At 41.1% G+C, this 24,706-nt stretch overlaps 3 protein-coding genes across 6 annotated transcripts in view; 2 read left to right on the forward strand and 1 right to left on the reverse strand.

Moving 5' to 3' along the window:
* srfa (serum response factor a) overlaps nt 1-5,813 on the forward strand; it is a 41,137-nt gene extending 35,324 nt beyond the window's left edge. For all 4 annotated transcript variants that reach the window (XM_080450228.1, XM_080450225.1, XM_080450227.1 and 1 more), the window contains exon 8: nt 929-5,813. In XM_080450228.1, coding sequence (XP_080306354.1) covers nt 929-966 — 38 coding nt within the window. In that variant the 3' untranslated portion in view covers nt 967-5,813. The remainder of the gene's footprint in view (nt 1-928) is intronic.
* fhip2a (FHF complex subunit HOOK interacting protein 2) lies at nt 4,527-22,079 on the reverse strand. Its single transcript, XM_080450223.1, has 17 exons — nt 21,643-22,079; nt 19,296-19,374; nt 17,565-17,734; nt 16,403-16,507; nt 16,194-16,316; nt 15,735-15,959; nt 14,647-14,843; nt 13,522-13,636; nt 12,896-12,972; nt 12,552-12,744; nt 10,920-11,083; nt 9,963-10,109; nt 9,772-9,862; nt 8,876-9,019; nt 8,458-8,598; nt 7,412-7,515; nt 4,527-7,103 (listed from the first exon to the last, which is right to left on the reverse strand). The coding sequence occupies exons 1-17, from the start codon at nt 21,685-21,687 to the stop codon at nt 6,986-6,988; spliced, it is 2,238 nt and encodes a 745-aa protein (XP_080306349.1). The 5' UTR covers nt 21,688-22,079; the 3' UTR covers nt 4,527-6,985.
* A 2,147-nt stretch (nt 22,080-24,226) lies between these two features.
* Nucleotides 24,227-24,706, forward strand: part of ablim1a (actin binding LIM protein 1a) — an 89,248-nt gene continuing 88,768 nt past the window's right edge. Inside the window, exon 1 of the mRNA XM_080448645.1 lies at nt 24,227-24,670. Within this exon, the coding sequence (XP_080304771.1) occupies nt 24,658-24,670 (13 nt within the window). The 5' untranslated portion in view covers nt 24,227-24,657. The remainder of the gene's footprint in view (nt 24,671-24,706) is intronic.

Below are 24,706 nucleotides of genomic sequence, written 5' to 3' on the forward strand. Positions count from 1 at the left end.
GGTGTGTGCGACACCAGTGCACAACTAAGTATGAGTCAGTCTTCAGGATAACCAGCACAGTCTTTGTTGTGGTGGGTCAAAGGGCTCATAGTCAATTCAAATTTGTTGTTAATAATATTTGGTAATAATGATAATGTTGTAGTGGAATGAGAATATACTCAATCCTGTAACTGAAATCATACAATGTTGTCTGTGTGTTGTGTGATTGACCATGTGATTGAGTCATAATTATGTTTTGGTAGACTTTATAAGCCAATGGTTGTTTCAGGGAATACATTTATAAATTATTCTACCCTTTTTTTTCTCCCTATAGGATGAAATAAATTCATTTTGGCAAAAATTACAGACCATGATGAATTCGGCCAGGACACCCATGACCCATGACCCACATGACCCCATGACCCATTCAAATTGCATTATAAAAACAAAATGTGAGACGCCAGAGGGTTAACCCTATATCTAACAAGCTCACAATGCGAGGCACTGAGCTTGTAGATCTGCTGTTTTTTGCAGAATTTTTGCCCATTATCTCTTGACATGCCCAGAATAGGGATGCTAGGGTTCATGTGGTTAATCCCATAGATATCGAAACCTAGATACCTCATTGGCCTCTGCAGGTCATTGGAGCGACCTGTATCGCGGCCGCCATTTTGGAGAAGGCAAGCTTCCTGACTCCTGGCCAATCAGAGCGCGTCTTTTCAGGGACTTGTCAGAATCTAGCTGTATAAAACAATTCTGTTATATTTTTTATACAACTAGATTCTGCCAAGAAAGAAGCGCTGTAATTGGCCAGTTGTCAGGAAGCTTGCCTTCTCCAAAATGGCGCCGAGATACAGACGCATGGTTACTCCATTAGGCATGCACAGAGCTCTGTTGTGACCCCCCTCCCGGCACCCGGTATGCTAATGAGGCTGTGGGTGTGTTCCAGATGGTGATTGGACAGCAGTCGAGCGGCAGCAGCAGTAACCTGACGGAGCTACAGGTGGTCAACCTGGACGCAGCACAGAACTCTAAGAGCGACTGACTGACTGACGGAGCTGCCTTAAGGGACACACAGATGGACTGACATCTCTATTTATTGATGCCTTCCCACAGATTTTTTTTGCATCACATTCAAGGGCATATGTGTGGCTGACCCTTGTGAGTATATGTTTTAGTATATATATACATATATATATATATATATATATATATATATATATATATATATAGTATATTCGCAAAAGCATAGAAATATATCGAGGTGTTCACTACATCCTTCATTGGAGCCTATTTTCTATACCATAGAAGGTGTTATTTTTTGTGTGTGTGCGTGTGTTGCTTATTTTGTGGAAAATCTGTAATGGCTACATACTGCAGGTGTGACAGCTTCACACTCAGCCAAAGACATTCATTTTGACTGAATGTTTGAGTGTGAGTCAGTGTTTTGTGCACAGCGTGTGCATATCTGGGGTTTGTAAATGGGCGGGGAAATGGATATTCACTTAAGACATTGGAATTGTAAATACTTTTTTTTATTTTTATCAAAAACCTTGTATTTGTAAGCCTGTTTTTAGTTTGTGCAACAGCATGTAGGTTTTTTTTTATGTAGCTATTTTGTATGTACATGCAAAAGGAAAAAAAAGGATTTACACATATGATATGTAAATTAATGTAATATAACAACAACATGTGTTGATTTGCTGTCATTCTGGCAGGAGTCGAGTTCAAGAACGGTTTTAATAAGTACACTTCATAACAAAATGGAACGAGAATGCTGAATATTTATGTTTTTGATTGTGACGATTCCCTTTTTGAAGGATGGAGTTTTTCCTCAGTGCTGCAAACTGTTACACATTTACAGTTCCATTGCTGTCTTTGTCCATAAAGAACCATGAATGTCCATGTATGGAACGACCCAGAAGCATAATGTGAGGCTTCCTCAGGGAGGAATCTAGGAATATTGTGGAGTGCGTCAGTAATGGGAAAATGTTGACGGCAACATTTATCAGAGCCTGGGTTTCAGCAACAATCTAAATACAGGGCCATCTTTCTCCACTCTTCTTAAAAAAAAGGTACAATCTGTGGTTAAATACTTGAAACTCATGGCTAACATGAGTTATTAATACAGTATGGTTAACATGCTGGCTGTCCTTTTGACAAGATATTGCTTGATTTATTTACACCAACAAAACGGTGCCACAAGTAGAGCTAAAAAATTGGGTCTTTCTTTATATTTAAGAGAGATTACATCCTCCCATGATCTGATGGTGCCAAACAACTAAGAATAACAAAGCAATTGCAAAGCAATGCATTTTACTTCTAAATGCTGGCTGATTTGGTTACATCATAAACCTGTTGCCCTGCTACGAGTACCAGACTGCAGCTATGAGTGACTTTACTTCTCTGTAAAGTATTCACTTCCAAACAGGGCATTGGATAAAAAACACTGTTCTTTTATCATAAATAGGCATAAACACTGTAAGATAGTGGTACTGCCACTTCAGTACTACATAAAGGCATTGGCGTTTCTTTGTATGGTTGTCTCTCTCAATCTCATTTCCTGTAGTTTCACTACTGTGACATTACACTGGCATAGGATTTGAACGTTTTTGTATGGATCACAAGATTAATCAATTCGGCAAAGCGATGTTTCAGGTGCTTTTGAGAAATATATATTTTCCAGTACAATCTGAAGGCCCTATAGCTGACTGCAATCTGTTATGAACGTTAATTGCAGCAATCATTTTTAAAGGCTGAACCAAGTGAGACCTAGAGAGCCTTCTTTCTGCACCGCAGTGCCTCTTTTACATGGCTGATTTCAAAAGACACATTCATATATCGAGGGAAATGTAACTGTTTCTTTTGCAGGCTATCTATCTCACCTTTTAATTTGGACCTTTTTGTATGTTGTACTGCCACTCCCTCGGGGACACGAACATGTTTGTCTCAGTGTTACAGAATTAGCAGGATGACTGAGCAGGGTGGACTGGCATCCAAAGAGAATGTGACGGGGGACAATGACGCCATGCCAGCTGATGTTGCCATCATGTGATGGCACTGGTACCAGTAGGGCTGTCACGATTACACATTTAAGTTGATAATTCATTGTCACTCAAATAATTGTGTTTGCCATTGAACATTGGAACATATGAAGCCTTTTAGGCTTTGTTATCAAAAATTGCACAGGGCAAATATGACAAATAACTGAAATATTCAAAAAATCATTTTTATTATGTCAAACTAGCAGAAATAGCTGATCTACAAGCTTACAACGCCTCACGAAGTGATGCGTTGTAAGCTTGTAGATCTGCTATTTCTGCTTTTTAAACTAAATGCAAAAATAATTGCGATTATGTAATAATTGTGACAGGCCTAGGTACCAGGACATTGTCTTGCTTCACTCATGCCTGATTTGTACTTAGTTTCACACAGCGAAAATAGCAGATCTACAAGCTCCCATGACACGTTGCACAGCTGCTATTTTTCGTGTGCTACACAATGCTCAAGTGTAACTCAGGATTTAGTCTTTGTGTAAATAGGCCACCCTGCTCTGTCCATTTTATGATGTTAGCTGACATTGTTATAATGAAATGGTAAATATTTGATAGCCAATTTTACATTCATCAGTTTCTCCTAAATGATCCGGTGTTTTTCTAAAATATAGTTTTCTGGGAATTTACTGAGTGGTATTAGTCTTTTTTTTCACTTTGTCATGAGAACAGTTACTGTTTGTTTTAGGTTTTTATGTAATATCATACATGTACAGATTACTCTTTTTGTAATAAAATAACTGAATGAAACATGAAAATGAGCGTTTCAAGCAGTGATGATAACGCCTACTGAAGAAAGCATTGTTTTTATTAATGGGACGGAGAAGGTTAAACAAAGCCATAATGTCCTGAATAGAATGTAATACATGGTATGTATGGTAGCAGGCAATAACCGGAGATGTCTAAAGAGGAATAAATGAAGCAATGCCCTGAGTGCATGAGAAAAAAGACTGCAGTAATCACTTAAATTTACCCCTAGAAGCAGTGGATGCATGAAGAATGAGCATGCACCGTAAACATATAAATTATGCATTGCACAACGACTGAAAACTCAAACTGAGAGCGAAAGAGAAGTATGCCCAAATAATACAAATAAACACCCTCCATTTCCCACCAGAGTAAAGCAGCAACAAAAGTCGGGATATGAATAAAAGAATGTATCCACATGATACAGTGATTGGTCTAAGCTGAGACACAAAAAAAAACATATTGGCATTAGTTGCGATACTTATGTTCTACAACTACCTTTTAAGGCAGTGGTTCTCAACCTTTTCAGGCCGCGACGCCCCAAAATAAATGTTTGACTCAGTTCCACAAATGGCAGACCTACAAGCTCATAATGCCTCGCATTGAGAGCTTGTAGATCGGCTATTTTCACAATTTTGCCTCTTTCTTATATTATTTGACAATTTGGCCAATGTTTGACCAGTTTTTATAGTTTAGTTTGTCGATTACTTTTGATGCAGTATAATGGTCTTTTTTTTTGTGGTATTAGGTATTAAAAGTTCTTAAATTGTCACTTCACTGTCCTATGGGGACCCACAGGTTGAGAACCACTGTTTTAAGGAAGGAAATACAAGTCCTGTACATTTTTACACAAACCCCACCCTACAGACACTACTGAGCCCAAGCGAAGCAGACACCTCCATGATGCCTCTATTGTAGAAGTCTTCATAGAGACCCACAGTGTGAAGTAAGACATCGTGTTTCCCCGTCAGTGTCTTAAGAAGAAAGTGCTTGACAGCTTAGAAATCATTGTCCGCTTTCTTTTGTTACCAATGAAAACGACGCATGCATTACACTGGGCAATATCACTATTGCTGTGTTACTATATATATATATATATATATTAATATAGTACATATACAAGACAGGTTGGAAACGGTTGATAAAAAATGTGCATGACTAGGAATAAAAAAGATGTTCTCCTTTTTAAAATAGAAACGTTTCTCCTGAAAAAGGTACACCTTCGTTTCATTTGTTTTTTTCTTTTTGGTTCATGAAAAAAAAGAAGTGAGAAACAATATTGTGTGTGTTCGTATATGTACATTATGAACAAAGATGAGGACAATGTGCAAATCTGATTTCATGCAAACATTTGCATATGCAGCTTAGGTGCTTAGATGGGTTAGTGCATGAGTTGTGTGGTGTGTGTGTGTGTATGGGGGGGGATTGAAGTCACACCTATCCTATGCAGCAAGTTATTATATTACACACAAACACGCTCAATCCCAAATACACACTTAGCATTCATATCATGGAGACATTCAGATGGGGAAGCATTATGGTGAGCACCAGCATAAGTTACATGTAGACTGAAAACATGAATGGATATAGTGCGTGATGAGGTGAGACTTTGATTCAAAGTTACCAAACACCCAGGCATTACACCACCAAACCAAAACTATATAAACACACGCACTTTCAGGTTCACCACCTCTTCATCTAAGACCATGGTGGGGAACAATACTGTTAATATATGGAAATAATGACATAATAATATGAAGAGATTTTGCAGGTCTATTCATATGCAGTACTATGTAGTTGAATCAAAATCTTAGATAAAAACCGACCTACTGTATGAGGTGGACTGAAGCACACAATACAATGATCAGGATCTGCCATACATCACTGCTTTAGACATGAACATCCTCCCCTTACTTAAAGGGGCCACCTTCAAACTCACAACAAAAAAAAAAGTGTAACGGTAAAGAAAACACTGGTATGCTCAGCGATGAATGCAAACAGTATGCATTTGTAAAGCAACATTAATCCTAGAAAGGAATAACATGGATGTGAGCAAAAAGGTCTCTTTCCAGTTCCACATAATTATGCCAATTTGACACCCCATCAAAAATATTCATTCTGACACTTAACAAGTGCAATGTATAGAGAGGTCCATGTGCAAATTCACATACTGTATATTTATCTAAAGGATATATCCACATTTAACTAAATGTGAAGACTGGTGACATCTGTGGGTGATACTGATGAGACTCACTGTCTATATACTGTGACAGATTAGGTTGGAGAGCACTAGCAATATGACAACCTAAGAAAAACTGCAAATTAACCCATAAGCATCTTCTTAGTCTTGTTAAAATTGTATCTTGTTTTCTATTACAAAGAAATAGTAGTTGAAAGGCAACCTTAAAGCAAAGGAAACAATAAATAGGAGGGCTTGGCTTTTAAATCAAAACACGAGTCTAGTATCTTTGATACTAAAGCTCCATTTCACAATTTTCTGCAAATGTTCTGCAAACAATTAAGTATATAGTGGATAACAGGAATAGAGGGCATTATTCTGTACAGCCTCTTAAAGTCATCAGACAGACAACACAACGAGGGTTTAAGATAAAAAGTTTCAAAAGGAAACCTGTAACTGAAAGGTGTGAATTCCACACTAAGGCATTGACGCACACAGACAGACACTGACTGGAACCAGAAATAAATACACATACACACACACACAGATCTCTTTTCTCCATTAAAATATGTAAATACGGGGCAGCTACAGTCTCCTTTTGGCTAGTGAGAAGTAAGAGGAGGACAGGAGAGGGGCGAGAGAGAATAAAAAAAGGTGTGGGTGGCTATACCTCAGCTCAAATGTCCAGAGAACCTCTCTTCACCTTCAAACAACCCTCCTGCTCTCCCATAGTGCCCCCTACTGGGCAGTGTCTCTTTGCTCTGACCTGCCACGGGCTAAAGCCAGAGACTCTCTTCTCTGGGGGGGGGGGGGGGAGCCCAGGGACCGTAAGGGAGGGTTGATGAAACCTGCGCTCCATGTGGTTTAACAGTCTTGGAGGGATGACCAGCTTAGTGGTGATGGACGTTTTGACCCTGTGCCACCAATACCTCAAAAAGCCCGAGGGCACAGTTTCGTCCCTGGCCGTCCCGCCAGCCTGGCCCACGGCGGCTAGGCTAGGCTAGGCTGGGGGGGGGGGGGGAGAGGGTTAGGGCGAGGAGGAGGAGGAGGCGGTCGCGTGGAACTTCACAAAGGCGATGGCGGCCAGCTCCTTGCAGAACTCCTCCAGCACGATGACCCCTTCCAATAACGTCGTGTGGTCGATACTGTAAGCGGGACGGACGGACGGACAGGCGTGGAGTCAGAAGAACTCAATGCACAAAGTTGGTCTAGATCAGTGGTGCTCAAAGTGTGGTCCCAGGGACCCTCACGGTTCCTTGACAGGGTTCCAAATGGACCCTTGCAGGTGTGCAACTCTGAGAGAGTATGAATGGAACCAAATGGACCCATAAGGGTCCATTTGGTTCCATTTGTACACTCTCAGAGTTATAGGGGTACTTTGAGAACCACTGGTCTAGTTTAAGCACTTTAATCCTGGCATCCCTAGAGGCGGTTAAGTTTAAGAAGTACTCACTTGATACCCGCTGGCTCGAGACCCAATAATCTCTTCCTCACTAGCAAGAGTTTGGGTGTGAAGTCTGGGATACGCTGAATTCTCAACATAAGATCTCCGACCACCTATATAGACAAACGGTAAATAAACAGCAAATGCACTGATTCCATGCACATACGAGCTCCCCAAAGCACCAAATATTATCCACATCTAACATACTGCTGTCACGACTACAAATTTAAGCACGATTAATTGTCACTCAAATACTTGCGATTAAGATTTAATTGTGTGTTTGGCCATTGAACATCGGAACATTGTTTTGCACAGGGCAAATATGACAAATAACTTAAATATACAAAGACATTATAGACATATGTAATCATTTTATACATAAATAGGCGAAATAGCTGATGTTAGAGCCAATTTAGTTATTTATATTTTATTCACTGTTGGTCCCAACAATAAACCCGTTGCTGCCCCCCGCTGCTTGGGCGGTGCAATAGATCCCACAGGTGGCCGGAACCCTTTGATTAAGGAATGACAGACAGACTGTCGGGGACAGTTGGAAATGTTTGGACTTTGGACAAGCCTGAGTGAGGACGGCAACAAACACATGACACCATTTATTAAGAAGACATTGTTTGTTTGTTACTTTATATATTGAATTGAACTTACATTTACACTGATTTATTTATACACACCACAACGAAAGTTTTTTTAAAAGTTTGTTTTGTTAAACAACGCTGTACGATTACAAACACTGTCTGGACCCTTGAATTGGAACATGCGTCTCAACTTATCCGTCTCTGCGCTGGCTGGCGACTTGAAAATAAAAAGGTAGGACAAGTCTCCATAACAGCTGATCTACAAGATTACGTGACGCGTTGTATGCTTGTAGATCAGCTATTTCTGCTTTTTTTAATATATATTTGAAAATGTGAACATTTTTCAACATGGAAATGATTATGCAAAAATAATTGCTATTATCTCAAATAATTGCGATTAGACGATGATGTAATAATTGTGACAGGCCTAACCTAACATTGCGTCATCCAGCTGTGACTTACCCTGACAATGACAGAGAAGAGAGACCTGCAGCCAGGGGCCAGGTTTATGTAGGGGTCCAGCAGATACTCGTGCATGTGGGGGTGAGGTAACAAAGACAGCTTCGACAGCACAGAGGTCACCTGTAGGTTTACGTCATAGGGCTGCAAGAAAGAAAAACATCAAAGTGAGTTCATATCTACGCCAACCCTTTCCACTTAAAAACAATTATAATGTGTATGCTAGAAATATTGTCCACGGATACTTAATCATTTATCAAGCACGGCGTGATCCTAATGACACGTCATGATAGGCTGTTAGAGGCTCTTCACTGTAGTGTGAATTTTACTGTGAAATATTAATGATCAAGGGCAACATGGATGTCTTCATCTGTGGCTTTAATGGCCCCTCTAAAGGTGTTGTGTGGGGTAACAAACTCACCTGATCCAGGATACGTCCCATTCTGTCAAAAAGGACCTTGAGGAAGTGGCCCTCAAAGAAGGGGGTGTCCAGGTTACACTTTTCAATAGGCTTTGGACTCCCTCGCCAGTCCCATCGTAGACACACCCCACAATAGTCCTTGAACTGAGGAGATAGAAGATGGTCTGCATTCATTATCTGTTATACATACAATGGATGATGTATCTCTGTGTTGGTGCTTCAATCACACAGGAACCTTGTGCTAACCAAGGACACACCACTATGAACTTATTGAAAATGGAGGACGGTATGTACTGTATAAGGATCGAGGACAGAGGGATGAAGGGGTGATTTGGGGTCGGGGATGAAGTGGGGCAAGGGGGTGAAACAGGGTTGAAGACGAAGGGGTGAAACAGGGTTGAAGACGAAGGGCTGAAACAGGGGGGTCAAGGATTAACAAACTAAAAGGCAGAAGTACACGTGTGAACAGGGATGGAGAACGGGCTTTGGCGAGCTTAAATGTATTGGACCGGAAGCAGAAATTGTATTTATTTTTAGTTTTTTCCTTAAAAGTGATAGTTCAAGCCCAAAATGACTTTTTTCCTATCGATTACTCACCCCATGAAGCCTTGAATTCATGGAGTTTTTTTTTGTTTTGTCGCATTCCTAAGCCAATAATTTGATGACCGGTGGAGTGTCCGGTAGGAGACACAAAGAGTCTCCATTGACTCTGCCGGTCATCAAATTATTGGCTTAGGAATGCGACAAAAACGACCTATCCCTTTAACTTTACATATTATATATTAATTTGGGGATGTTTTAACTTTATTTACTTTTTTTTGCTTATTTCTGGAAACAGCCATGTAAAACTGCCCATTAAGTGACTAAATACCATTAGACGTTGTGTTCAGTCTGACCTGTCTGTGGGCATCTCGTAGGTAGGTGTCATAGCCTGTGCCTTCCACGTGATACGATGACTTGGCCTCATCAGGCACCAAACACAGGAAACTGCAGGAAAACATAAAACATTATATAACTAAAAGCCAAACCGGAACAACGACATATTTGACACATTAGGAGTCACATGCTATAGGAACAGTCTGCACACCTGTTGACAATCTTGTGGACCTCCGTCTTCCCATCAGACTTTAAGTGGTCAGGACTCTGCTGTGGAGAGGAGCTTAGCCAATCAGAACTGGACAGTCTGCTGCCTGGAGAAAGGTCATCGCCAAACAGCGGGTCCTCCTCCAGATCCCTGTCAAGAACCATGTTAAAAACATACTTCAATATTCAGTGCCTATTAAACACCCCTTGCATTTTTGTTTATGAAACCCAATACTAAACATTGAGGAATTAATTTATTTGCATTTGTTTTGTTAACATTTTCAAGTAACATGTATAACAGAAATACATGAAAGTCAATCAATTAGAATGCATCAAAAACTAAACTACTTTATATTTAGTTACTTTTGAAAACTATTCCTTCAGGATTTAGTGCACTGGATTAATTAATTTATGACCATCTGTTTCTGAAAAACATTCCCATACCCCCCACTGAGTTGTTTTTACTGAAACACAACACAGACAGACAGAGTGTGGCACTGTTGGCATGGTAGGAGCCTGAGGTGTGAGAGAGAACACATGCATTCACTTTATTTACACTAAAGTTGTGTCTGAGTATTAGGGTCATCCACAGAAAGCTTGTTATGCAGACAAGGAGGATGCGGATGGGGGTCCTTACACCAGTGGTTCTCAAACCTTTTCATGTCAAGGGCCCCCAAGATTATATGTATTTGGCTGCGGAACCCCATCTGAAATATTTTGTTCCAAGGACCCCCAGAAGGTTTGCACAAATGTTCACGATAAATAAATAAAAAGCAAGATCTACAAGCTCATAGCGTGGCACTTGGTGCCGCGCTGTGAGCTTGTAGATCTGCTATTTTTGAATAGCCAAAGTATAAAAGGTTAAAATTATTGTAATGCTATATTAACACATTTTGCTGGGGACCCCCTGGAACCCCCCCCCCCCCCCCCACAGACCCCACTTTGAGAACCAATGCCTTACACAGCATCGTGAGGCTGGCCGTTCTCCAGAGGCTCTCTCTCCTCCTGGGGCTTGTTCTCCAGGTAGTTCCTCTCCTCCAGGCTCCGCAGCACCAGACTGTGGAGGATGTGCTGGCTGGGCTTCTGGATCAGATGCTCAAACAGACGCAGCGTCATGATGCTGATCTGGTAAGAAAAGAAAAAAAGTACAGTGGGTTGGATGTCCCACGACATAAATCTAAGTCCACAATGACACATTTAGCACGTAAAGATTCATTACCTCCCTATTTTTAACCCTTTCTCCCACTGTGCTCCCAATTGGTAATTTCTCCCATTATAATCTCCTGAATTCTGAAGTGATAGAAATCAAACAGATGTTTTTCCAGTAGTTTCTGTGTGGGGGATATGTCGTCGTACCTGGCAACTTCATACTCTTTTCTACCTGCTATCCACATCAGAGAACACAATGCGTTTTGTAGATATATTTGGACTGAATTAGTTGAAGTAGTGCACTTCAGCAATGGATATTGCTGCTGCCTCTGTTTGAATACAAAAGAAAGATCATTTGTCACTCAAACCCTAACAGTCCAGATCAGTCATTATTTGTCCTTATTTAATACCCATATATTTATGTTGTTGGGCTGTATCCTTTTTAAAGATTATTTAGTTGGACAAAACACTGATGGTGAGAAAATAAATCCACTATTATAAAGTACCGGAAATGACTGGACATCTTTTTTTCATGAGCACACTCTAAACAATCACTTACGTCAGCAGCTACTAGCATCTAAGTATAGCACTTTGGCACTACAATCTAGGTCAAAAACTGCTTTATTTTCCCACTTGGCGAGTTATTGCATTCACGACTCTGCCTGCCAGGAGGCCGATTCTCCTTAAATGGATAAATCCATCCCCTCCCACCCATAATAGATGGATCCATGAAATCTTATATCGCGAAGGCTTGAAAGAACACAGTTCTCGCTTCACGGGTCCTTGAAGTCGTTCCATAAAACCTGGCAACCAGTTTATGGACCACATTGGCACAACTACTGTATTACACACTAGGAGTCATAGCGAGTAACATGTCATTGTGGTGTTAACTAACTGGCCAGCCTACAGTATCTACCATCTAATTTAGGGTCAATGACACAATCTAGCATGATGATGCAGTGAAAATGATGAATCATTTTATCCTTCCTCTTCTTCTTTTTGAAGGTCTTCCTGGCATTGATGGCTCCTTAACACATACGTACACTCAGTAGGGTCATGCAAATCAGACTCTCATGTTTGCACATGATATTTTTTGCAATGTAATTTTAGATGTTGACTTTTTATTACTTTTTGTATGTTTGTATGGACTCTCATTATTAATAGTCAGTTATGATTATTTCACTAAACTAAATTAAATCACAACCTTGTATTTATTCTATTAATCTGTGGTGCAGGGTTATATGGTAGCGGGGGTGTTGATCATTTACCGACTGCCCTAGAAAAACACCTTTCATGGAACTGAGTACAGATAAAGCTAGTTTGCTAGTCAGATGATTTGGTGGATAAACGTCTACCGGTGATGGGTAAATGAAGAGGTACAACAAAGCCTAAACTGTGTTGTTTGGCCCCTGCAGAAATCATGATAATTTCATTTGATGCGTACCTCATCCGACAGGTGGTCACAGTGCTCTATGAGTCTGTGTCTCAGAGGGTTTCCAGTGATTGTGGCCAGGGTCTCTGGTTCCGTGTCCTCCCCCAACAGGAAGTAAACCATCTCCTGGAGCAGCGCCTCAGAGGTGACCTGCCTGATGATCCTGTTCAGCAGCGCTGTCGAGGTCAGGATGCCCACTTCAGACCTACAGGCCGGGAGGACACTGCGTTACTGACATGAAGACACTTCATGCACAGCCACTAACCAAGCCATCATAGTGCAGTGAAAGACTTCAGTGGACTGAGATATATAGAGTATCGACACATGCAGCTAAAACTCAAAGGGATGACACTCACGTCTGCATAAGCTGGGGCTCCATGACGGCCACAAAGAATCGATCCCTCACCGCCCTAGCCATCACTGCAGCTGCCGACTGGAGAAAGACAAATCAAACGACAATTAGCCGTGGGTGAATTTTGTCAACAAAAACACACTTTTTTTTCCACAGCAGTAAAAGCAGTGTTGATTCCGTCGACTAAAAATGTTCGTCGACTACCTTTTTTCACTGACAAAAACGAAATAAAAACTAAGCCATGATGACTAAAACTAAGACTAAATAGATTGCAATTTCGTCAACAAATAAAAACTTGACTAAAATGTTAGTGAGGGACTAATGGACAAGTCATTTTATGTGCAACCAAGTGTAAAATCAGCCATTAAGACGCCATCAAGGCACCGCCAAAATACATTTTAGTCTACTAAATCAAGTGTAGATTTAGTCGACTATAATATTATGATATTTAGTCGACAAAAACTAGACTAAAACATTTCAGAAGACTAAAATATGACTAAAACTAAATGGGATTTTATTCAAAAGACTATGACTAAAACTAAATCAAAATTTGCTGTCAAAATCAACACTGAGTGCAACGCATCAACGAAGCACATTGCAGGATGAGTCGGCATGAAATGGCACTCAAACCTTCTGAGCCTCTTTGATGAGCTGGTCACAGTAATCAAGCCACGACAGGAAGGAGATGAGAGCTCTCTTTCCTGTGAAGACGGCAGCATCCTCCTTCAGGTTGTACACATCCAGCCTGAAATAGATAGGAACAACAGGCCAGAGGCTACGTTTAGCTGGCTCTCATGTGGAGCATTTTACACAATGATGGGCTGATTGTTTTGCTCAAGAACACTCCAACATAATGTATATCTGCAGCGTGCTGTTGAACCTGGACCCTTTACTGTCTTACATAAACTGATTGAATCTATTCAGTACAATGTACTTCTCCCAAACAGAATTGAACCATTATCATCTGTCATGATTAAATTATCTTTAAAGGAACACTTTGCCTTTTTTTAAATCTTATCTCCATATACTGTTCCTCACTAATGCTCACATATATCAGTCCTCACAAATGCTCACATATATCAGTCCTCACTAATGCTCACATATATCAGTCCTCACTAATGCTGACATATATCAGTCCTCACAATAAGATACTCTCTGTCTAGTCGCTGTGTCTCAGAGGTGGGCTGTTATGGCCGGGTTGTCAAATTCTAGAGGCACAGAATGGGCATTTTGCCAATTTCTGACATCCCAATCGGTTTACTCATCATGTATACGTATAACACAGCAGGTGAAAATTTATTTTTTCTGTGTCTCCAAAGCAAGTGAATCATAGACCCTGAGTAATACCCTTGGGTCATTTTCTCAGACCTTCCACCGCTTGCTCTTCTAGAGACTGATAATGCTTAAATATGTGAGTTAAGTCCCTTTAAGACTGAAGGCACGCCTATGTCCTTTATCTTGGACTGGGGAAGGCCTTGTGAATCAAGCCTAACTAAATTGTTAACCACTTTCAACTCGGTGTTCCTATTTTATGTCATATGCTAACATTTTCTAAGATTTTCCAAAAGTGTTCAAAAGTAGCTGATCTACAAGTTCACATGTGATGCATTGTGAGCTTTTAGACCAGCTATTTTCACTAATTAAATGTAAAAAATTTCGCTATGGCAAATGTAATTAACATTGAGAAATCATTAGGCATCTTCCGTCTTTTCATTCTGTCCAATCTAGTAAATAAAAAGGTGAAGAGAAACTCACCCCCAGTTGACAGCCTCCACTGTCTCAATATCCAAGGGGTCCATGGACGTCGGCAGAGCCTTGTAGAAGGACCCCAGCCTGTCGGTGAGGAGCTCACATAGCTCAGTGTTCTCCATGAGACACTTGGCGGCCGCCGGCTCTGGTAAGCTGACCAGCAGCATCAGGCCCTCGCACGCCTTGACCACTACCCTGCCATCCTGAGTGGTCAGAGGGAAGCCACATGGACGGAGAAAGGATTGTGAGCAATGAATACGGAAACGCATACATGACAGCATAAAACACTCCCAAACTCCACTGAGGTAGGTGTGTGTGTGTGTGTGTGTGTGTGCTGGCCCTAAATGTTTGAATGGTTTGGATTAGGGATGTCCAATATTTATTTATTTTTGCCAATTTTCCGATATTGTCCAACTTTATTTTTCCGATATCAACCGATACTGATATATGCAGGCTTTTTCAACAAAAGTCAACTAATTGCCAGGTAACAACATCACATATCTAATAAAATAAAATAGCTATAATATCTAATATAATACAGTGATGTTGTTAGGTTTTCAATGAAGTGAGTCCTGGGACTCAACTGGTGGTCATTTGAACGAGTCCCACTAATCTTAGATTAGATGTTGGCCTATTTGACAGTGCAGAAGCATAATTGTCTTGATGTACATAACATTAACGAGCGTTGATGAGCGTCATCTGGACACGGACACACACACCTTCCCTCTGCAGTGCTCTAATTTGACAGTGACTGGAGTCTGTCTCATTTCTCTCCAAAATTCTAAATTCTTTTAACTAAATAAAAATGTAGTTAAAAGTGATTTGCTTATTCTTGTATTGATTATTCTGAATTGACCCTCCCACCTCCCTCATATAGCTATAATTGGTGCTATGTGTAGCAACCGCTATAACGAGAGCATGATATATAAGATATTATGAAAGCATTATTACATTATGAGAGCCTTAATAGGCCTAGGGTTTACCTAATTTTCAAATGGGTTTTGGGGAAAATGGACGTTCAGAGGTTTGTTCGGAAACACCCAACAATTTTTTTTTAAAGGCCATGCTGGCCATGGTGTGTTGTGTGTACTAACTGGGCTCCTGGTGAGGTTGAGCAGGGAGGTGACCAGATTGTAGTTGTTGCTGCTGTTGTTGTTGTTGCTGCTGGTTGCACTGCTGCAGCTGGCTCCAGCATGAGGCTCCTCTGGAGCTGTGACCGATCCCTCTGCCCGGGGCTGGCCTGTGTCTGGGGCAGACAGGTTCTCCGTCACACCCGCTGCCCCTTCAGGACGCTTTGTCTCAGGCCTTCTCACCTTGTTCTGCAAGTAACAAGATCAGATGAGGTCAGGTAAAGATAAAGAGGCACCAGGCATTCTATATCGCTTAAAGGGAGTTGGGACACTATCACGATTCAACACCATCTCTATGAAATGGAATTCTATGCTTTATTAAAGCATTGGCTTTTTAATAAACCAACTTCTTTCTTCCACAAATAGCAAAACCGATGAATGAATCATTTGAGTTTACGGCTCCACTTGTTCACAGTAACCTACCTCGAGGAAGAAGTTGACGAGGTACGGGTCCTGCTTCAGTTTGGCACAGACTATGCAGAGGAACTGGATCTCCTCGTTCTCCGTAGGAGCGGTCAGCACCTCCCCACACAGACGGATCAGTTTCTGATAAGGCAGAGAAAACGGACTTGCATAACCTGTCGCTTTGCAAAAGTACCTGGATGGAACATCCACTGCAACGGCTCTCTTACCTGTACAGGCCTGTGGACGTTAATGTGGGGCAGGAGAGGCTGGCGAATGCGTCCAAGTAGCTTTGTGTAGAAGGTCAGAACCTGCTGCTTCATCCCTGGAGGACACTGATGAAGAGGGGATAAAAATAAAACATCCACCACCACCATGGAGGAGCGATTTGGATATTTAAAAAGTGGACAGGACAGGATTGTTGCTAGGTTCGATTGTCACATAATCTGCATTATTAGTACAAAATAGACTAACCGAAATACCTAATGGAAAGCATAACAGTAAACATGTATGCCAGAAACCGAATCTTTGCGATTATCCTAGTCGTGGGATATCTCAAACAAGATTCCGCTGTCAGGAGAAAGGGTAGGAGTATGTGGGCCGGGTGGGTGCACAGTTACTTGAGGTGCTCAAGAGTGCTCCACCAAAACCGCTAGCCACCAACAGCTCAGAAACACAGCGCTGAAAAGAGGAACACTCCTAGCGTGTCTTTACCATCTATGGAAAATGCATGGCAGAAAGCTAAAACATAACATTTTCGGCGGACACGGATCACCAAATCTCACACACCCATCTAGAGAACTTATCCAGCAGGGTTCCCACACATTTTTACCAATGAATTTCCAAAACTTTCCCAGAATATTCAACCCAATTTCCAGGCCTATATAACGATCATTCAGCGCAATAATGAGTCTCTTACTCACTATGTGCAATGCCCAAAGACAGGAAGTGTAGCAAAAATAAAGCATAGAATATAGAATTCCATTTCAAATTTCGTGCAAAATGTACTAACTAACTACGCATCACGCTGCAGCAGGTTGTGAGCTTGTAGATCTGTTCTTTTTGTTACATCCGGTATACATTAGGCAGCAATCATGCAGCCTGTTCGGCGAAAAACTACTTATGTTACATATTTCGTGTAATGTTTACACGTTTTGGAAAAAAAATAATTATTAACTAAATCAATAGCCAAAAACAATGCATAGCCAAATATTTTTCCACGACCCTTGATAAATTCCAAACCTTTTTCCAGGGCTGGAAAAAGTTTTATTCTAATTTCAAAATATTTCCAGGAATTTCATGACCGTGGAGACCCTGATCCAGTTATTGCACAACGTTTTCTAGGCAGTGCCATCCTTTTTTACAGTAGCTATATCAGAAGGGCTGACTTACATCTGCCTTTCCCAGTGTGTAGAGCGTCTCCAGGATTTTGTGGTGCAGGAGGTACTCCATGCAGGGCCCGGTCTCTCCAGACTCCCTCTCCGATTCCTCCTGGGTCAGGATGTCCAGCATCTGCTCCAGGTGGGACGGGATGTTGGTGTCGGTCACCGGGGCTTTGTCATCTGAGAGAGAGAAACCCAGAAACTAGTGTGAATATAAGTGCCAATTGCAATTCATGTACAAAGGATTTGACGTGGCCGACATCGGTCCTAAGGTGGACAGTGGACTGTAGAGCTGTCACGATTATAAATTTAAGTTGACGATTAATTGTCACTCAAATAATTGCGATTAACGATTTAACTGTGTGTTTGACATTGAACATCGGAACATATGAATAAGAAAATAAAGAACCCGTTTTCCTTTTAGGCTTCGTGATAAAAAATTGCACAGGGCACAAATAACAAATAAGAAATGATTGCCATATTTAATAATGTTACACATGTAAAAAATAGCAGAAATAGCTGAGCTACAAGCTTACGTGTCACTTCGTGATGCGTTGTAAGCTCGTAGATCTGCTATTTCTGCTTTTTTATAAATTTGACATGGAAACGATTATGCAAAAGTAATTGCGATTATCTCAAATAATTGCGATTAGACTTATGTAATAATTGTGACAGGACTAGTCCTAAGGTCAGTAAGGACAGTGAACTGACAGCTTACAAGGTTTACAATGTGTTTATATATCTATGGACATGCACTGTGACAGGCATTCTGGTCTGTTGTCAAGAGTAGAAAGGAACACAGTGCCAACTTCCATTGCACATCCGACTGTGCAACGCACCACCATATTGGATGTCTGTAGTGTGTTACCAGCAGAGTGGTAATAGTCATTCAAATGCGCTCTCGAACACATGTAATAATATAGAATCATTATCTACCGATTTATTGATGGCATCGACCACTTCAACAAAGTTGCGTGACATCTATGACGTGCCTCAAAAAAGCCTGGTACCACATTACACACTACCAAAATAACAGTGCAGTTACACATATCCGGCAGTGGTGGGGGAAAAAAACGTTCATTTCAGTGAATGAACGATTTTGTTCACGTTCGCGGCAATGATTCGATCACGTTCTCGTTCAGCAGCGCTTCCGGTCCCGGCGGAACGCATGGGCTACTATATGCAACTGTGCGCATCTGATCCCACTGACATGACTGCACAGAAACAGAGCACTGTCATTCACGATCTAATTGCACCATCTTCTTTGTAATATAATAATGTGTAGAAGTAATAAATAACTACAATAGATAATGTTACGATATTTTTAATAGTCGATAATTATTTCCACAAATGCAATACTTTATACAAAGCAGCCTAAGTCAGTACTCACATGACTCACATGAATAGTAGCTGTAGCATACTATTTATTTGCATCTTCTATTCAAACTAAAACATGTTAATTGACCAGTACCCATCTGTCCTTTGTGTAGGTCAGGACCATGCATATTTATTTCTTTTGATACTTAAATGTGGTGCAAACACTATCTGTCTTTAGTCGAGGAACAACAGTAGGCTACCTTTATTTCAATTCAAATAGCAATACGCATGCATGTCTGTTGTAGAGTGAAAAACTCTACCGCACAGCTATCTGTCTGTCTGATGGTCTGTCTGTCGCGGGAGGACAGCCCGCCCGTCCTGTGTGCGTACTCTGTGCTGTTGTGCAGTTTAAAGTTGTTCTCACCTGAAGTCTCTATGTAATAATGTGTTATAGCCTTCCAGTGATAGACAAAGTCCTCCTGCAAGGGCAGTGACGGGGCAAGCTGAAAAAGAAAACAGCATCAAGATAATGTGCAAGTGCAACAGGCTAGCTATATTTGTAGTCACAGTGTAAACGGAATAGACTGAAGTCTGATATTTATTCAACCAACACATCAGGTCAATGTCTCAGCCAGGTGTTTGTTCAGTGTAACATTAGACTGAAGTGGCTTGCTGGGCACAACATTAGACTCAGGTGGTTTTGCTGGGCACAACATTAGACTGAGGTGGTTTTGCTGGGCACAACATTAGACTGAGGTGGGTTGCTGGGCACAACATTAGACTGAAGTGGTTTGCTGGGCACAACATTAGACTCAGGTGGTTTGCTGGGCACAGCATTAGACTGAGGTGGTTTGCTGGGCACAGCATTAGACTGAGGTGGTTTGCTGGGCACAGCATTAGACTGAGGTGGTTTGCTGGGCACAGCATTAGACTGAGGTGGTTTGCTGGGCACAGCATTAGACTGAGGTGGTTTGCTGGGCACAGCATTAGACTGAGGTGGGTTGCTGGGCACAACATTAGACTGAAGTGGGTTGCTGGGCACAACATTAGACTGAAGTGGGTTGCTGGGCACAACATTAGACTTAAGTGGGTTAATGGGCACAACATTAGACTGAAGTGGGTTGCTGGGCACAACATTAGACTGAAGTGGGTTGCTGGGCACAACATTAGACTGAAGTGGGTTGCTGCCTGGGCACAACATTAGACTGAAGTGGGTTGCTGGGCATAACATTAGACTGAAGTGGGTTGCTGGGCACAACATTAGACTGAAGTGGGTTGCTGGGCATAACATTAGACTGAAGTGGGTTGCTGGGCACAACATTAGACTGAAGTGGGTTGCTGGGCACAACATTAGACTGAAGTGGGTTGCTGGGCACAGCAAACTTGGGAACAATCCTTTTATTTTTTTAATAATCTTTGGATTTGGGGCTGTATAAAGATGAATAGAATGGCATTTTTGGGTTTGTTTTCTTTGGTCATCATACATCACAAAATATACCTGGCTAACAATACTCCACCACATGCAGATTGCAGACCTAACCCATTTGAGTGTGCCTGTTGGCCAGATACCACCAAAATAGGCCAGCAATTCTCAAAGGATTTCTGGATGTCTCTCTAACAAACATCAAAATCAAGTCTGTGTACACTGCTTCTCCAGCCCAGCCTGGTCATATAAAATGTTAAATTATCACCATTAGAGCTATACAGTATTGAACAATAAGTGTGTGTAACTTGGGTCCATTTCCCATCATCAAGTCAAGTGTTTTTTTTAAATGGGTCTTAATTAGCATTGTTGATTAGATCATCTTTCCAAAGAACAGGTTCCAGGCAGGTTATGCTACATGCTATGAGGCTAACAACAGCTAGGTGGATAAATAACGTTAAACCACTTCAAGCAAACTTGTCTAGAGAACTTCCATTGTTTATTTTTAACCAAACCATTTGACACACATCCTCAGGAAGAGGTTCCAGCTCATTTAAAAGGATATGTCGAGATTAGCATGTTGTAGCTATAGCTAACATTAGCCAGCTGTTATGATAGCAGATATGTCTGGCAAGAAGACACGTCTGGTACAGACTGGTACATGTTATTACAACACAGTTACACACGTGACAACAACTCTGACGTCATAATAACCGAAAAATAGCGTTAAACACCATGTTAAAAGACATGTTTACGTCGATCAGCCAAGATTACCTAACTAGGCATAGCTGCAGTGTTGCCATGTCTGCTTATTATAAGTGACTTTGGGGCTTTTGTTGTTCTGTAAAGTTGGTTGTAAATACTGGTTATTTGCGTCTTTTTGGGCTTGTTTCTGAAGTGCAGTTGCTTATTAGGGCTCGTTTCCTTATGTTGTTTAAACCAGTGGTTCTTAAACATGTTCATGTTGTCAAGGAGACCCAAATTAACATGTATTTTCCCACAGAACACCCCCCCCCCCATTTGTGCCAAGAGTTGTGCTGTTAAAAATATTAAAAAAAGATGTGAAAATAAGTTAAGACAAATATAAAAAATAATCAGAGCTAGTTAGATATGCCATTTTCAAATAGCCGTAGCCTAGTTGCTTCTTTTTTGGGGCTTGTTCTCGTAGACCTAGTTGCTCGTTTCTCTCGAAAAATCTGGCAACACTAGGGGTCGCTGATTGTTAGCATGCTAACGTCTTTAAGTGAGGGTGGAGGTGGGGGGGGCCTTTCTTTCTTTAACCGACATAAACCACACATCTATGACCCGAGGAGGAGACACTTTGAGACAGACCAGAGAGGGGACTCACCGCTTCCACTGCGTGCTGGAGGATGGAGGTGAATTTGGAGAACATCTTGTTCTTGGACTGGAGCAGTTTGTCACGAGAAGATCTAGAGAATTCCTCTATCTTCTTCTTCCTGTTGCTGCCGCCCCGATCCAGGGTGGACGGCTCATAGACTGACCCTTGGAACGGGAAAATAAAAACACTCACACGTACGACACAAGAGATCAAGTCGTAAAACCTAACAGCTTTGATACAAGACTCTCTACTACTCTACACAGGCCTCCTTCTGGCAACCTCCACTGTAAACAACACGACAGCGTCTAGTCTAACTGTGTTGCCAGGTTATGAGAGAGAAACGAGCAACCGGGGTCTGTGGAAACAAGCCCCAAAGAAGCCACTTAAGCACTAGTCTTAACCATATACATTGGCTATTTTCAAAGAAATCTTGCCAAAAAAAGTGAAAATGTAGGAATATTTTCAAATCCCCAAAATCTTGTATGGGCCGGGGTCTCTGGTACAATTATATATATATTTTTAATTCGTTATAATATTTTCAGAAGGTTGTGTCTACAAATATATATTGATTTGAGGTTCCTTGACTTGAAAATGTTAGAGAACCACGGGTTTTAAACAGCATTAGGGAACAAGCCCAAATAAGCAACTACACTTTGGAAACAAGCCTTAAAAAAACGTAACCCGCAGCCAACTACCGATATTAACAAGCGACTTTACAGAAAAACAAGCCCAGAGTCGCTTATAATAAGTGGACATGGCAACGCCGAACGTTCACTCTATGGACACCGTGGCACTTCCACAGCCAAACGCCACCCTGTTTGACCACCAGGGGGCGCGCAAACACAGACCAGAGAGATGGAGGCGAGTGTCAATTAGCAGTGGTGGAAAAAGTAGGCTACTCGCATTTTCTACTTAGGTAAAAGTATCGATACTGCAATGTAGAAACACACTCTGTTACAATTGAAAGTCCGGAATTCAAAAATGACTTGAGTAAAAGTACAAAAGTATTGGTATAAGTACCAAAAGTAAAAGTACTCATTATACAGAATGTCCCATTTCACAAGTTTTCAAAAAGATCTTTTGAAAATAGCAGATCTACAAGCTCACATGCATTGCTGTGAGCTTGTAGATCGGCTCTTTTCAAATGGCCGAAATGTATACAGTGGTTAATGTATGTTTTGTAATAATAATCTAAATCTACAAAGTAACTAGTGATTAACATTTTCAAATAATTGTAGTGGAATAAAAGTACAATATTTGCTTCTGAGATGTAGAGGAGTAGAAGTAAAAAAATATATTTTTTTAATGTTTGTAAATACTCAAGTAAAGTAAAAATGCATCAAAACTGTACCTAAGTATAGTACTTGAGTAAATGTTCTTAGTTACTTTACACCATTAATCAATGCATTTAATTAGTTAAGAAAAAAAAATCACCTGGTGGTTAAATAGGCCAGTTTTAATGGCAGAAATGGGTCCTGGATTCAAAGAGGATGGATAATTTATCAAAACACAATTAAAAGCGTCCAAATGAGAATAAGAAATAGCCTGTAAATTGCTAATATACACACAGACAACATTATTTGTTAGGTCTTAGAAGAAAGGGCGGAAAAAGTATAAATGATTCCCTCTGGGGAAAAAGCTTAAGAACGTCTTAACTTGGTTTGAAGTTACAGTTTAATTTCCACATTTAAGTCTTTTGTCTGTTATTGAGAGAAGGCTTTATGTGTTCAATAGTTTAAACTATAGTAATCCATAATTCACCATAGACCATAAGCAGTGGATGGTGTAGGGGGGAAATAAGTGAGAGTCACTGACAGAAGCCTAAAGAGACCGGCTCAGGTTATTTGGGCGTACATTGGTCAAATGACGGTAAAGATGAAAGAAAACTGTAAGTATTTCCTCATATCTCATATGTATTGTGAATCCGGAGACAGCAGCACTGGATGTGAACTTTATATGATTCAACCAGCCATGGTTTTGTTTTGACCACAGCGCAGTCACCACAGAACAAAAGTAGGCTGGCCGAATCAATGCCCTAGCCTTGGATCGAGACTATCATTATGTATTTTATCGAGCCCGATTTGTACTTTCGTATCTACGACAGTCTTGGCGACCACCCCCCCAGTGCGTCCTGGACTTTCACCAGTAAAGCCCGTACTTCTCCGTACATGTACACAAAACATATATAAGGTGTTTACCCGGTTGTCCCAAATGTTAACTCGCGCTTCGGAGTCTTTGTGCAATGTATTAGTCCATATTTTTCAATAGATATGTGTTGTAATCCCGTCTGTGGCCGGACGCCAGTTCCCCCCCCTCGTTTACTACCCGTTTACATTGAGTGTAATTCCGGCTTTCACCGAATGCGCCCCGTCACTGCCTCCCATTGAGGAATAGAGGGAACTTCCGACAGAATCCGACACAGACGGGATTAAAACACTTATTTATTGAAAGATACGGACTAATAAATTGCACAAAGACTCCGAAGCGTGAGATAACATTTGGGGGCAACCGGGTAAAGCACCGTATATATTTTCCTTGTACGGGCTTTACTGGTGAAAATGCAGGACACACTGGGGGGCGCTAGTCCAAGACTCGCAGACGCAGATACGAAAGTAAAAGTCAGACTCGATCAAATACATCTATGATAGTCTTGATCCAACCAAGGCTACAATTCCCCCATCAAACATTTGAAAACCCTTTTATCGACAGGGATATAACCAGGAATTTTAGAATGGATGTTTAGAACTTTATATCCCGGGCCATATGTTCAATGTTAATAAAGAAGCACCATGTCTTAAACTAGTGGGAAACTAGCAGGGATGCTGTGTGTTCCAGGACACGCCCTGCATGTCTCTCTCCATCGTGCAGTATATAGTCTGGCTCTACCAAACGCAGGCTGGCTTTTTATCTCCCTATCATCTCGGCAATGATGGCAACGACAGCAAAGATCAGATAATATCACTCGAGAGTCGGTGATCTTCGCCTCGGATCGTCCACATCTCGGTGAAGAAGGAGGACGGCTTCATGTCTGCTAGAGGTGAGCAGCCTCTATCTTTTTTTTTTGCCGCAGAAT

The sequence above is a fragment of the Gymnoscopelus braueri genome (assembly GCF_963280865.1).
Source record: "Gymnoscopelus braueri genome assembly, chromosome: 14".
In the NCBI taxonomy this organism is placed as follows: domain Eukaryota; kingdom Metazoa; phylum Chordata; class Actinopteri; order Myctophiformes; family Myctophidae; genus Gymnoscopelus; species Gymnoscopelus braueri.